The sequence below is a fragment of the Giraffa tippelskirchi genome, chromosome X, assembly GCF_054371585.1.
Source record: "Giraffa tippelskirchi isolate mGirTip1 chromosome X, T2T-mGirTip1v1.2.pri, whole genome shotgun sequence".
Lineage (NCBI taxonomy): Eukaryota > Metazoa > Chordata > Mammalia > Artiodactyla > Giraffidae > Giraffa > Giraffa tippelskirchi.
This window is the reverse complement of record NC_137289.1, coordinates 100,525,057-100,541,083: the sequence shown is the minus strand read 5'-3', so window position 1 is coordinate 100,541,083 and position 16,027 is coordinate 100,525,057. Positions and strand designations below refer to the sequence as shown.

At 42.1% G+C, this 16,027-nt stretch overlaps 1 protein-coding gene and 2 pseudogenes across 1 annotated transcript in view; 1 reads left to right on the top strand and 2 right to left on the bottom strand.

Moving 5' to 3' along the window:
- Positions 1-3,549, top strand: part of FAM120C (family with sequence similarity 120 member C) — a 147,521-nt gene extending 143,972 nt beyond the window's left edge. The window contains exons 14-15 of the mRNA XM_081565457.1: positions 2,951-3,081; positions 3,177-3,549. Of these exons, the coding sequence (XP_081421583.1) occupies positions 2,951-3,043 (93 nt within the window). The 3' untranslated portion in view covers positions 3,044-3,081; positions 3,177-3,549. The remainder of the gene's footprint in view (positions 1-2,950; positions 3,082-3,176) is intronic.
- Positions 3,550-11,330: 7,781 nt separating this feature from the next.
- LOC145535713 (glutaredoxin-related protein 5, mitochondrial pseudogene) lies at positions 11,331-14,016 on the bottom strand (annotated as a pseudogene).
- A 195-nt stretch (positions 14,017-14,211) lies between these two features.
- On the bottom strand, positions 14,212-14,894 carry LOC145535339 (tropomyosin alpha-4 chain pseudogene; annotated as a pseudogene).
- Positions 14,895-16,027: the final 1,133 nt, after the last annotated feature.

Genomic DNA, 16,027 nt, shown 5'->3' with positions numbered 1-16,027 from the left:
TTTTCCTCTATTTCTTTCCATTGATCACTTAGGAAGGCTTGCTTATCTCTCCTTGCAATTCTTTGGAACTCTGTATTCAGATGGATATATCTTTCCTTTTCTCCTTTACCTTTCACTTCTTTTAGCTATTTGTAAGGCCTCCTCAGACAACCATTTTGCCTGTTTGTGTTTCTTTTTCTTGGGGATGGTTTTGATCACCGCCTCCTGTACAATGTTACAAACCTCCGTCCATAGTTCTTCATGCACTCTATCAAATCTAATTCCTTGAATCTATTTGTCACCTCCACTGTATAATCGTAAGGGATTTGATTTAGGTCATACCTGAATGGTCTAGTGGTTTTCCCTACTTTCTTCAATTTACGTCTGAATTTTGCAATAAGGAGTTCATGATCTGAGCCACAGTCAGCTCCCGGTCTTCTTTTTGCTGATTATATAGAGCTTTTCCATCTTTGTCTACGAAAAATATAATCTATCTGATTTCGGTATTGGCCATCTGGTGATGTCCATGTGTACAGTCTTCTCTTGTGTTGTTGGAAGAGGGTGTTTGCTATGACCAGTGTGGTCTGTTGGCAGAACTGCTAGCCTTTGCTCTGCTTCATTTTGTACTCCAAGGCCAAACTTGCCTGTTACTCCAGGGATCTCTTGACTTCCTCCTTTTGCATTCTAGTCCCCTATGATGAAAAGGAAATCTGTTTTTGGTATTAGTTCTAGGAGGTCTTGTAGGTCTTCATAGAATTGTTCAACTTCAGCTTCTTCAGCATTAGTGGGGCATAGACTTGGATTACTGTCGGTAAGGGACAGGTTAACTCGGGCCAGGGAAGGAAGCTTAGGTGAAAGACCTGTTTCCACACCAATCTAGAGTAGGGAGGGTCATCTCCGGTAGAAAAAAGCCACGGCACTGGGCGCTGATCTTTTCTCTCTTACAACTGGGAGCTAGCAGTCCCTGAACTACCCCTTTAAATTGTATCTTGGAAAAACTGGGGTAAGTTTCATCTCCAGAGCCTAAAATGTCCCTTATATACAGGCTTTCTTTAAGAGAAAACCTCACTTGCCCAGAGAGACAATCCCTGCTGAGACAACATCTTATCAGTCAGTCTACCCCTGTCATCAGAGCCAATTTGAACACTTTGGTTTAAATTTTAGCTATGAAACTGTGACTACAAAAAGAAGAGATGACATTTTTGACACTGAATGGCCATGATATTTTTTAGACTCTGGAGAAAATTGGTTAAAATGAAATCTTTTTGAAATTGCAAAACCAGTTCTTCTAGCACATGCAATTAGGAAAAAGCTGACTTGTTAAAATACTTTTTTTTGGAGCTCCAATCCTGCCTGAGAAACAGAAACATGCCTGAGGAAAAACCTGAAGTTAACTCTTATCATGTCCTTGAGATACACAGCCCACTCTGTCTGGGACTCCAACCATGAGCAAGTTGGTAGAACTTCAAGCCAAGAAAAAAAAAAAGGGCAAAGAGACATTTTAAATTTCAAGTGGAAAACTGTGAGGTCTCTGTGTGTGTCTTCGTTGTCCTTGGACAATATTGCTGAAGCCTAACTGGCCTAAAGAGAAGTAAGCGCTTACAAATCAAACAATTCTAAATTCAAGAAAATTAAACTAAAATGAATTTCAGGCTTGTGTGAACTGGGAAATATTCACTATTGAATTGATATCTGGTATTGATGTTTATTGACTCAATTAACATAGACATTGTGAAGATACTTTTGCAAATGACATAGCTTTGGGTGATTTATCTTTACCAATCTACAAAATGATGATATAAAGTACAGTTCATGGTTGCTGAAGGAAAGTAAGATGTGTGTTTTCAATAAAAAGTTATAAGAAATGAAATTACATTCTATTAAGGAGAAGGAAGTAAATCTGAACTTAGAGGTGGCTGTTCTCTGAATGGGCAAATAAAGTGATGAATACAGAAAATATAAAAAAGGTTTGTGACAAATGAAAAAAGATTTGTGGCAAGTGGAAGACAGTTTTGTGCAAGATACAAGTTTCTTAAGACATTAATCTGCCTTTGAGGTCTTTTATTGTTACTTTGGCTAAGTGAACAACTGTTGTTTCACAGTAAACATAAGCTGGTACCAAACTGGAATTTGGTTTTCTCTCCCTGATTAAAAGAACAAAGTTTTCTTGAAATGTGGCTTTTGATAATGGACTATGGTGCACATAGACAAAGCTCATTCTGCTTCTACAAAATTAATCCCTCATCAGGGAATTTCACTGCTAAGTCGCTTCAGTCGTGCCCGACTCGGTGCAACCCCATAGACGGCAGCCCACCAGGCTCCCCCGTCCCTGCGATTCTCCAGGCAAGAACACTGGAGTGGGTTGCCATTTCCTTCTCCAAGGCATGAAAGTGAAAAGTGAAAGGGAAGTCGCTCAGTCGTGTCCGACTCTTAGCGACCCCATGGGCTGCAGCCTACCAGGCTCCTCCGTCCATGGGAGTTTCCAGGCAAGAGTACTACTCCAAGTGCTACCCGGAGAAGATGATGGCACCCCACTCCAGTACTCTTGCCTGGAAACTCCCATGGACGGAGGAGCCTGGTAGGCTGCAGCCCATGGGGTCGCTAAGAGTCGGACACGACTGAGCGACTTCCCTTTCACTTTTCACTTTCATGCCTTGGAGAAGGAAATGGCAACCCACTCCAGTGTTCTTGCCTGGAGAATCGCAGGGACGGGGGAGCCTGGTGGGCTGCCGTCTATGGGGTTGCACCGAGTCGGGCACGACTGAAGCAACTTAGCAGCAGCAGGGAATTTAAAATGGATAAAGAATGGCTGTAAACCAAACAGTCAGGGCTATGGGAGGTCCAACACAGCCGCTTGGCTTTTCCCGGCTCCCTGACAAACCTCACTTTTATTTGATAGGCTAAAGCCTTTAATGGCTGCAGGGTTAATATCTCCCAATGGGAAAAAATGGTTAAAATGTTTTTTCTGCAGTCTCCAGTGATTGGGGCACCCACTTTGCTGGACAGATCATACAGACATTGGCAAAAACTTCATGAGCTTCTTGGAGACTATCACTTTCACTGATGTCCTTGGTCATCGGGCAAGGATGGCAGAATAAAAGGGTCAGTTGCATGGGATTGAATAGACTGCAAAATATGACTACAATTTTCATGACTTTTTGTCTGATGTATTACTTTCTTCTAATCTTTGTTTTTAGATATAAAGAAGCTTTTCTTCTCAAGTTACTGATGGTTTAAAACAATTTAATGATTTACACCTATGGGTAAAATTAAAACATTTTTCTTCTCTCTCTGCCTCGTCGCTCCAGAAATTGGAGACACTTGGGTTCTGAACAGCCTTATCAAGGTAAAAAAGACTGTGTCCCGACATATACAGAAATCTCAAAGTATACTGGGGAGCTCTAAAAGAAAAATTCACCCAACTGATGTCAGGCCTATGGCATCTATCATCTTTCACTGAGTATTACATTCTAGTTTTATTAATTAAGGTCTGTATGTACTGACTCACTTCTGAGTTAATTCCTTGTGGTTGTGTTACATTGCTAAGAGGTTTAATTAAGTTATTAAAAATGACACTCTGAGTTTGTTTCTAAAGTTTATCCCAGTAACCAGTCTTTAAATAAAGATCAGATGCTCCAGGATCTACAACCAGGAGATTATCAGCAGGCTATAGCTCCTCCGGGAGGAGCTACCCCATGCCGGAGGTCAGGGACGGCGGCCAGGAGGAGCTACCCCACGTCTGAGGTAAGGAGCAGCGGCTATGCTTTGCTGGAACAGCCGTGAAGAGATACCCCACATCCAAGGTAAGAGAAAACCAAGTAAGATGGTAGGGACTGAGAGAGAGCAGACAGACTGAAATCACAATCACAGACAACTAGCCAATCTGATTACATGGACCACAGCCTTGTCTAATTCAATGAAACTAAGCCATGCCATGTGGGGCCACCCAAGATGGACGGGTCATGGTGGAGAGGTATGACAGAATGTGGTCCACTGGAGAAGGGAATGGCAAACCACTTCAGTATTCTTGCCTTGAGAACCCCATGAACAGTATGAAAAGGCAAAAAGATAGGACACTGAAAGATGAACTCCCCCAGTTGGTAGGTGCCCAATATGCTACTGGAGATCAGTGGAGAAATAACTCCAGAAAGAATGAAAGAATAGAGCCAAAACAAAAACAACATCCAGTTGTGGATGTGACTGGTGATAGAAGCAAGGTTCAATGCTGTAAAGAGCAATATCGCATAGGAACCTGGAATGTTAGGTCCATGAATCAAGGCAAATTGGAAGTGGTCAAACAGGAGATGACAAGAGTGAACATCGACATTCTAGGAATCAGTGAACTAAGATGGACTGGAATGGGTGAATTTAACTCAGATGACCATTATATCTACTACTGTGGGCAGGAATCCCTTAGAAGAAGTGGAGTAGCAATCATAGTCAACAAAAGAGTCCGAAATGCAGTACTTGGATGCAATCTCAAAAACGACAGAATGATCTCTGTTCGTTTCCAAGGCAAACCATTCAATATCAGAGTAATCCAAGTCTATGCCCCGACCAGTAATGCTGAAGAAGCTAAAGCTGAACAGTTCTATGAAGATCTACAAGACGTTCTAGACCTAACACCCAAAAAAGATGTCCTTGTCATTATAGGGGACTGGAATGCAAAAGTAGGAAGTCAAGAAACACCTGGAACAATAGGCAAATTTGGCCTTGGAGTACAGAATGAAGCAGGGCAAAGGCTAATAGAGTTTTGCCAAGAGAACGCACTGGTCATAGCAAACACCCTCTTCCAACAACACAAGAGAAGACTGTACACATGGACATCACCAGATGATCGACACTGAAATCAGATTGATTATATTCTTTGCAGCCAAAGATGGAGAAGCTCTATACAGTCAGCAAAAACAACACTGGGAGCTGACTGTGGCTCAGATCATGAACTCTTTATTGCCAAATTCAGACTGACATTGAAGAAAGTGGAGAAAACCACTAGACTATACAGGTATGACCTACATCAAATCCCTTATGATTATACAGTGGAAGTGACAAATAGATTTAAGGGACTAGATCTGATAGACAGAGTGCCTGATGAACTATGGACGGAGGTTCATGACATTGTACAGGAGACAGGAATCAAGACCATCCCCAAGAAAAAGAAATGCAAAAAAGCAGAATGGCTGTCTGAGGAGGCCTTACAAATAGCTGTGAAAGGAAGGGAAGTGAAAAGGAGAACAGGAAAGATATACCCATTTGAATGCAGAGTTCCAAAGAATAGCAAGGAAAGATAAGAAAGCCTTCCTCGGGGATCATTGCAAAGAAATAGAGGAAAACAATAGAATGGGAAAGACTCGGGTTCTCTTCAAGAAAATTAGAGATACCAAGGGAACATTTCATGCAAAGATGAGCTCAATAAAGGACAGAAATGGTAGGGACCTAACAGAAGCAGAAGGTATTAAGAAGACATGGCAAGAATACACAGAAGAACTGTACAAAAAAGATCTTCATGACCCAGATAATCACGATGGTGTGATCACTCACCTAGAGCCAGACATCCTGGAATGTGAAGTCAAGTGGGCTTTGGGAAGCATCACTACAAACAAAGCTAGTGAATGTGATGGAATTCCAGTTGAGCTATTTCAAATCCTGAAAGATGATGCTGTGAAAGTGCTGCAGTCAATATGCCAGCAAATTTGGAAAACTCAGCAGTGGCCACACGACTGGAAAAGGTCAGTTTTCATCCCAATCCCAAAGAAAGACAATGCAAAGAATGCTCAAACTACCACACAATTGCATTCATCTCACACACTAGTAAAGTAATGTTTAAAATTCTCCAAGCCAGGCTTCAGCAACACATGAACCGTGAACTTCCAGATGTTCAAGCTGGTTTTAGATAAGGCAGAGGAAGCAGAGATCAAATCGCCAACATCTGCTGGATCATCGAAAAAGCAAGAGAGTTCCAGAAAAACATCTATTTCTGCTTTATTGCCTATGCCAAAGACTTTGACTGTGTGGATCACAATAAACTGTGGAAAATTCTTAAAGAGATGGGAATCCCAGACCACCTGACCTGCCTCTTGAGAAACCTGTATGCAGATCAGGAAGCAACAGTTAGAACAGGACATGGAACAACAGACTGGTTCAAAATCGAGAAAGGAGTATGTCAAGGCTGTATATTGTCACCCTACTTATTTAACTTATACACAGAGTACATCATGGGAAACGCTGGGCTGGAGGAAGCACAAGCTGGAATCAGGAATGCCAGGAGAAATATCAATACCCTCAGATATGCAGGTGATACCACCCTTATGGCAGAAAGTGAAGAAGAACTAAAGAGCCTCTTGATGAAAGTGAAAGAGGAGAGTGAAAAAGTTGGCTTAAAGCTCAACATTCAGAAAAGTAAGATCATGGCATCCGGTCCCATCACTTCATGGCAAGTGCATGGAGAAACAGTGTAAACAGTAGCTGACTTTATTTTTCTGGGCTCCAAAATCACTGCAAATGGTGACTGGAGGCATGAAATTAAAAGATGCTCACTCCTTGGAAGGAAAGTTATGACCAACCTATATAGCATATTAAAAAGCAGAGACATTACTTTACCAACAAAGGTCCGTCTAGTCAAGGCTATGGTTTTTCCAGTGGTCATGTATGGATGTGAAAGTTGGACTGTAAAGAAAGCTGAGCGCCGAAGAATTGATGCTTTTGAACTGTGGTGTTGGAGAAGACTCTTGAGAGTCCCTTGGACTGCAAGGAGAGCCAACCAGTCCATCCTAAAGGAGATCAGTCCTGGATCTTCCTTAGAAGGACTGATGTTGAAGCTAAAGTCTAGTACTTTGGCCACCTGATTCGAAGAGCTGACTCATTGGAAAAGACCCTGATGCTGGGAAAGATTGAGGGTAGGAGAAGAAGGGGATAACAGAGGATGAGATGGTTGGATGGCATCACCGACTCAATGGACATGGGTTTGGGTGGACTCTGGCAGTTGGTGATGGACAGGGAGGCCTGGCGTGCTGCAGTTCATGGGTTTGCAAAGAGTCGGACACAACTGAGCGACTGAACTGACTGAACTGACTGATAGTCATTTAACAAACTCAGATTCTCTGGAGATATCACTGGGCTATACCTAATGAAGTTCTTGACTTAACGTCTTACTTACGATTTTACTATTACTGCTAACTATATTGTTTTCTATTTTGCCTGTTTCAAGAAGTGTTGTCCCTTACATTATCAAGTATGTGATGGAGCCACTGATACAATAATTGTGTACAGTTCCATATAAAATCCATAATTATAATGGTGTGACTCTTTAATGATATACGAAAAGAAGCAAGAGGGAATAGTCTCCTGGACCAAGAGACTAGTGAGTCAGGTGCGGTCCAGAGATTTTGCTACTCACAGGGCCTAGTCCAGTAACAGCACATTGAGTGGCCTTTCAGTGAAATCTTCGACAGACCTGGCATTGAGCCTTCCCAGCACTGTGGGACAAGATGGTCATGAAATGCTCCCAAACCATGGTCAAACTCATGGCCATAAAGGGGCCCTGTGACTGGAAACTGGCCCTTGCCATCTGCGTCTACAGAGATTAACTCATGGACACTACAGCTGCTGACTTTTGACATCCTCTGAAAGGAGTTCACGGTGAAAATCAGAGATTAGACACTTGCTCTGTGCTCTGAAAAAAAAAAAAGGATAAAACAAGCCTTTGGATAGTCAGATATTTTCAGGTAAAAAAAATTTTTGAGCCGAAATTCTTACATCTTCTCATACCTAGAAAAACACTATCTATAATTGTTAATAGTGACAGCTACTTTGGCTTATATGTTAATACCACAATAAGAGGCTAAAGCCTACTTGGACAAACTTAGACAACTAGCTATGACCATAGTGAAAGTGAAAGTCGCTCAGTCGTGTCCGACTCTTTGCAACCCCATGGACTATACAGCCCATGGAATTTTCTAGGCCAGAATACTGGAGTGGGTAACCTATGACTAGAAGTCTCCCTAAAACATCTGTATACACAGGGGTTCAGACGCATTCTTCTAAAAAGAAATGTTAAGATTTATTTTGTCTGTTAAGGTTCAGGTTGTCACTCTTTCAACTGCTTCTAACTGGGTTTGTTAATACGTATATTCAAAATGTATATGAACATGCCAAATGGCTCCATTCTTATAAATAGGGCAGCCCAAGTGTTGACTATATCTAAACCAAGATCAAAATTACTACTAAATGTAACCTGATTCTTACTCTTGCTTGGACTGCTGATTACAATAATTCTTTTACTGATTTTTGGTCTCTGTCTTTTAATCTTCTTGTCTAGTTTGTTCTTTCTGAAGGATACAATAGCTTCCCATACAAAGTAATGGTGATGCAGAGATTCTGGTCACTCGTCAAAATTTAATCCCCTGATGTTCCACTCTGGTCATAGATACAGTCTTGGTTTACAAGCTCTCCTTGGTGAAAAACAATCTTGACTGTAATACTTGTAATCATTCTGATTTTGCTGTTTGTTCCTCACATCTGTAACTGTGTAACGAGATTTGTTTCTAACCATCTGAAAACATTTAAATTACAAATGATTGTTCATGCTCCTACAATTTCTACTGCCTCCTCTAGCTATTACTTGGGATCCTTGAATCAGAAACCCTAAATAAAGGGGTAATGAGAATACATTGCTTCAACAATTTAGGGTCTTCCCCTCTCACCCACAGGAAGCAGTTACTGACAGATTTCTCTGCCCCTTTCCCCTCAGCAACAATATTCTCCTAAAAGAAAAAGGGGAGAATGAGAGAGTTAATTTAGGCAGATTGATAAGGAGTCCAAGCCTAAGGCCCCTTTATGGAGGAGGTACACATTCTTTCTTTTTCACATTTTTTTGCTGTGGACAAGTAGGCCTTTGTAGGCAGCAGTATCTCTTGTTCAAGGACATGCCTTTTTTTGAGCTTTGGATGAATGTTATGAGAAAAGGTCTGGGTAAAAACTTCCACAGCCTTGAGCTCTGGGTTAACCTGTTCCTTCTGGCTTATCTCGTGCTGATGTCATCCCAGGATATATGTTATGGGAAAGGGTCGGGGCAAAATTCTCACAGCCTTGAGGTATTTTTTATATATTCTCAGCAGCTAGTTGAGAAGTATATAAGACCCAGCTTAAACTAGTGAGGTGGGTATTCTCCTGCCCCCTTCTGATGTCTATGTCTGAAGCTTTTTCTGTCACTTTCACTTTAAATAAAATCTACACAAAGCTCTGAGTGACTGAGACTGTCTTTGGTCCTGGAGTTAAATCTTTTCCTTCAGAGACCACAAATACAGCAGCATCACTCACTGCTAAGCTATCAGTACTAGGCTCTTGTACATTGTTTCCAAACCTTGAACAACTCTGCAAAGTAAGTACTGTCCTCACTTTACACATGGGCAAACTGGTTCAGTGATACATAAGTTCACACACAACTAATAAGTGATTAAAAATCAGAGTTCTAAATCTAAGTTTGTTTTGGCTAAGTAGATAATGCTGAACCCTGCTCAGCATTCCTTCCTCCAATGGCAGCAGTTAAGCCTAGTTTTTTTCCCCTTTGGGGAACTTCTCCCAATCTTGGGGTAGAGGTGGATTGACCATCAGTCATGTGGCTTCACCTCCCCCAGTGCAGGCATGGGTATATGACCCAAGCAGCGCCAATTGTGTTATTTTCATGGACTTGAGGGAGAATGTGACTAAGAAGGCAGATATCTCTCCTAAAATCACAAGCATTAAGAATAATGTGACCCTGGAACATTGTCTTCTATTTATATCTTCAACTAATCTTTATTTGTGTGAGAGAAATAGGAAAATTCTGTGTTCATTTATTAGGAGCAGATGCAGAAAGTTATGTTTTGAGGGATTACTATGTGCCAGGGAGAATTCTAGGCACTTTACACCTTTTAAAATTTTTCATTTTATTATTAAGTCCTTATACATTTATAATCTTTAACTCTAGAAAAGGGGAGTGTATCAGTTGGATAGCCTAGATTTTGCTGCTATGTGTGTATGCATGCTCAGTTGCTCAGTTGTGTCTGACTCTTTGCGACCCTTTGGACTGTAGCCCGCCAGGCTCCTCTGTCCATGGGATTTTTCAGGCAAGAATACTGGAGAGGGTTGCCATTTACTCCTCCAAGGGATCTTCCTGACCCAAGGATTGAACCTGTGTCTCCTGCATTGCAGGTGGGTTCTTTATTGCTGAGCCATGGGAGAAGCCCTTTGCTGCTATAATAATCCCAAAATCTCACATAATAAAGGTATACTTCTTGCTCATTATGTCCAACATAGATTGGCAGGGGAGCTCTGTTCATCCAAAGCCACTTGAAAACTCAAACCAACAGAAGCCCCATCACTGAGTTGGGAAGGAATGTGACCAAAACACACACTGATCCTTACAGCTTAAAATATCACCCACCACTCCTCTCTTCATTACCCAAGAAATGGCCCACATGGTTGCACCTAATTTCCTGGAGGTGGAAAGTACAAATTTACTATGTCCCTGAAACACGGAAGAAATAAGTTTGGTGAGTCAAAATAATAGCATCACAGGGAGAAATGACCCATTTCTGGGTAGATTTGATTCATTGCCTTTTTTTTTTCCCCTGGGTTGGCAGTTTATTTTTTAAAAAGACAGTTATCTTATGTTCTTCCTTGTCCATGATTTTTCTTAACAGAAAAAGTTACAAAAAACTGGGGAGGGGAGTTATATTATCTTGCAGACTAATGTATTTGCGGAGGACTTGTGAATAATAACAATGATTCAAAAGCTCCTAGGTTTACTCCTGAATCCTTTGCAAACAGCAAAGGAGAACACAAGAAAGAATTTTGTTTACAACAAGCTCATAATACCACATTGATTATGACAGTGCTGCTGCTGCTGCTAAGTCACTTCAGTCGTGTCCAACTCTGTGCGACCCCATAGACGGCAGCCCACCAGGCTCCACCGTCCCTGGGATTCTCCAGGCAAGAACACTGGAGTGGGTTGCCATTTCCTTCTCCAATGCATGAAATTGAAAAGTGAAAGTGAAGTCGCTCAGTCGTATCTGACTCTTCGCGGCCCCATGGACTGCAGCCTACCAGGCTCCTCCGTCCATGGGATTTTCCAGGCAAGAGTACTGGAGTGGGTTGCCATTGCCTTCTCTGTATGACAGTGCGGTGGTTACAATTATGTTCACGATAGGATATTCCTTGCCCAAACACCAGACACACTAAAATCACTTGGCTGCTTACAAACTGGAGGAACCAGTGCAAACAGTCATCTGAAGAGGGGGAACCAGAATGGGTAAGGCTTCTCTGGCGGTGAGACTCTGACACCAGCGGCTTCTCGCCTGGGCCACCCTCCGTCACTTCGAGTCCTGGTCTTTGGTTTCATCTAAGAGGGCAGAGCGGATTCCCAGCTTTTTGAGTTCTCCCACCAGGTCCCCGTTCTGGTGCATCTGCAGGAGAATGTCACAGCCCACCCACAAATTCGCCGTTGAGGTACACTTGCAGGATGGTGGGCCAGTTGGAGTAGTCTTTAATGCCTTGCTGGAGATGGGGGTCGTCCAGCACGTTGTAGGCCGCGTAGTTGCAGATGCCGTGAAGCCGGAGAATCTGCACCACCGCGTTGCTGAAGCCATACTGGGGCTGCTCTGGCATCCCCTTGAGGAAGACCACCACCACCTTGTCCTTCACCAACGCGTCCAGGTGCTCTGACGAGCCACTGCCGCCTGAGCCTGCCACCCTCACGCCGGGGCCTCGCAGGCCGCTGCCACCGGCCCAGGGACCCGCTCCAATTAATTGCCTTTTGATTGGTTGCCACTGCCTAACCACTTGAGTTATTATACCTAAAATTTGTAATGGAATAGTAAAGCATTCATTCCCATTCTAGTGTCATAGGGCTTCGCTGCATGTGCACTGAAGTGGATATAATGTGGTAAAGCAAGCATTGAGTTTAGCTCCCCCTAGCCCACCCTGTGAGGATGGCCTTGAGGATTGAATGACATAGTGTATGCAAAATGCCTGGCATATAATGCAGCCTCAATAAATGTTAGCTGTTACAGGTTTGGCCAGGGGGTGGGGGAAGAGTTGGTAGTAGATGAAAGACTTGTCTAAGCTCCAGGTCCTGATTTCCTCATAATACATTTCTCCCTAGCCTATAATCTGGCATGAGCCCTTCCTGTTTCAATGTGGCTGCTTCCAAAGGTGACGTGTGCTCCCTGTCACCAAGTCCACAGTTTTCATACAGGCATCTTGCTGAGGCCTTCCACAGCAATTGACATTGAAATACAACCTATTGATGAAACTCTCTGGCTTCCTTGACACTTCTCTGCTGTTTCGCTTTCCTTTTTCGACTATTTAAAAATATTATTATGTACTATTTAATAAGGGCTTCCCAGGTGGTACCAGTGGTAAAGAACTCACTTGACAATGCAGGAGACTAAGAGAGGCATGTTTGATCCCTGGGTCGAGAAGATCCCATGGAGGAGGACATGGCAACCCACTTCAGTATTCTTGCCTGGAGAATCCCATGGATAGTGGAGACTGGCGGGCTACGGTCCATAGGGTCGCAAAGAGTCGGACATGACTGAAGCGACTTAGCACACTCGCACACATTATTTGATAAATGCAAAAGGATATGTAACATATGTAATGTATGTTATGAAATCAATAATAAACTGAACTCTTCTGAGTCCACTGCCCAACCTAAGAACTATCCCATCTCTCTGCCTTCCCCAGAGGTAACCAGTATTTTCACTTTTAGTTTTCATTCCTTTGATTTCTTCTTAAGTAGTTATATCACATATGTAATTATTCTTGAACAATATATTATTAGGTTGTACTTGCTTTATAATTTTATAAAAATGTTATTTTATATAGTTTCTGCAACTCCCTTTTCTCATCCAACGTTTTTTTCCTCTAAGACACAAACACATTGCTGCTGTAGCTGTAGTTAATTTTTCGCTTCTGTATAGTATTCCATTGTGTGAATATACCACAATTTATCTACCCATTCTTTTTTTTTTCTTGGAGTAAAAGTTTATTTGACTAAAATGTAGAAAAAGTGATACTATTATATATGATACAGTTGCAAGAACCTAAATGAAAAGTGTGGGTTTTATTCAGTTGCACAATTTGCTAGTGTATTTCTTGGGTAGTGTGGTGTTTAATAAATAGGAGTGAGGGCAGAGGATTCAGATAAGCTAGAAGTAGGGTGATTTTTTAGTCAGAATTGCAAACTTGAGTTAGCCCCCACACTGCTGGGCAACGTGGAATGTTTCAGCTCTGAGATGTTAACTGAGAAAGCAGAAATATAACACAGCTAAAACGTGCAGCCCTGTCTACAAAATACTGCATTTCCAGTTTAATCAGGAGTTTCTTGGTTTTTTATTAACTTGGCCCTGAAGAAGGAATTAAAATTCTAAATAAGTAAATCTCCAATTTGCCATTCCCTCGAGTATAGAGGAGATGAAGTTAGGTCAATTACTTATTTTATTTTTACTTTGCAGTCTGAGAGGGCCATTCTGTCCAATATTTGTTCATAGAAAAACAGTCTTGCTCAATTACTGATGGCTAAGCAGTCTTTTTGAAAAAGACAGCTTCTCCAAATAGGATTGAATTCTCCAACATTCATTTCTCCTGAGTGAATGGCCTCATATCAAAGTAGATAAGCATGTGTCATTACTGGAAGAAGACATCAGCTCCTCAGAGAACAACTTTAGAGTGAAAGAAACATATAGAAGAGTATATCAAGGATCAGTCCAGAAAACATTTGGGTAATTATTACGACTCTTTTCCAAGCATTCTCACACTGACTGCTCAGATAATGTTCTGAATGGTGGAGTGTGGAAAAGAGCCAGGATGATCAGGTTAACCTCTTGATAGTTTATGACTTCCCACAGTAACCTCACCCCCCTTTTTTGCTCTGGTGGAAAATCCCCACTCATTTTAATGTAGGGTTGGGAAGATCCACTGGAGATTTTAATATGATACCTGGCCTCCTACCTTGTGACCAATGGTGGAATTCTTCAACCTTTTAAACTGACCCATGACCAGATGTCAGAATCTGTGTTTTGAAAATGTGGGTTTGTCTATTCTCACAGGAACCAAATGCCCTCAGGCTTAAAAGAGAGTATGCTCAATATGAAATGCCCTGCCTACCTTAAGAATATATGCAATTTAAGGATAAAAATAGAGTTGAAAAAATTGGTGCCACTTGAAAAAAAGAAAGGAGTAGATTTAACTGGTGCTCAAAGGTTCTCTGATACAAAATATTTTTCATGTATTCATAATTTCCTTGACATTTCCAGCAAGGCGAAGAGGCAATAACAAAAGAAACTTCGTACAAGAGACGAGAAAGACACGGAGCTCTGGAGTTTCTGCTGGAACAAGACTCTTCTGTTTTGGTTATATACAGTTTAGTTCATTCAGTGTCTGATCCAGTGTCTGAGATAAGCCCCCGTTCTCTTCTTTGGCCTGGCCAAGTTTTTCTTCCAGGTCATCAATTGTCTTTTCCAGTTTCACAATTATTCTCTCTGCACATTTGGTATGGGTCTCAGCCTCTTTCAGTTTGTCAGACAGAAGTTTAATTTCTTCTTCATATTTGTCCTCCTTTTCAGAATACTTTAAAGATGCAGCCTCTAGTGACTTCAGGTTGTTAGTGACATTCTTGAGTTCTTCCAGGTCACCACATTTTAGTTCAGACACCTCACACTCCTCTGCCCTCTCCAGCTCGCCCTCCAGGATGACCAACTTACAAGCTACCTCCTTGTATTTGTGGTCGGCCTCCTCAGCAATGTGCTTGGCCTCTTTAAGCTGCATCTCCTGAATCTCCATCTTCTCTTCATTTTTCATGACTGGGTTTTCTATCACCTTCATTCCTCTCTCGCTTTCATCTGCAGCCTTTTCTGCCTCCTCCAGCTTCTGCAGGGCTATGGCCAGTCGTTCCTGAGCCCTGTCCCACTCCTCCTCGACAAGCTGGATGTGTGGATTGAGAGCTGCTACATCATCTTGGTCTTTCTCGTGCTGCTCATGCTCGCCATCCAGCTCCCGCTGCAGGCCCTGCATGCGGTCGTCCACCTCATCTGCTTGCTGCTGCAGGGCCTGCATCTTGCGTTTCACTGCCTCCAGGGAGTTGAGGCCAGCCCTGGTGCAGAGGTGTACACAGAGGGCAGCGGGCAGCAGTGGGTGCTCGGCTCTGGTCAACTCTGGCAAGCTCTATCCATTCTTATCTTCATCAATGTTGCCATGAATGCTTGTGTACATGTCTCCTGCTGGGACCTAAGGCAGGCAAATGCTCAGTTTTATAAGATAGTGACAAAATTATTTTTAGAAGTAGTATTAAATGGGAATAGTAATGCCTGCTTTACCTCCCTTATAGGTAGTTGTAAGAGTAACACAAGCTAGTGGATGTGAAAACATGTTACACATTAATACATTAAGATGGCACAATTGGCATGCTGGTTTTGAGTCCAAGCTCAGACTCCTGAAGGGTGTGTCATCTGCATACTGGTTTCAAGGACCAGAAAGACTGTTCCATATCAATTTAAAGTATTTCTAGAATTTTCTCATGATAAAGACTAGACTCTTAGATTCTGAGGCACATGTCTGTTTGTTTTCCTACTTGACCAGCGGCCTTTCCTCATTCTTCCAATAATAGCACCTCAATTTTCCAAAGAACTACCTCTGTTCCATTTTTGGAAGTATCCTCAAGTGCCCCACTCTCCCTAGCCAGCTCACTGGGGTTTATTACTGCCATTGTCACGGCTTTGTTTCTTTGCTTTATCTTGCTTGCTCTTTAAAGACTTCTTTCACTTCTAAGTCCAGCATGATAAACTGATTACAAAAATGGTCACAGCTGTTCACACCTCCTTGTATGTACACCTTTTGCAGCTCTTCCCTTTAAGAGATAGCATCTGTTTCTCTACCCTTCAAATCTAGAATAGTCTTGTGTTTTCCTTTGATCAATAGAATGTTGCAGAAGTGATATTATGTCAGTTCTAAGCCTTGCATGCTTCTGCTCACTCTCTTGGACCCCTGGAGTTAACATGGGAATGAGTCT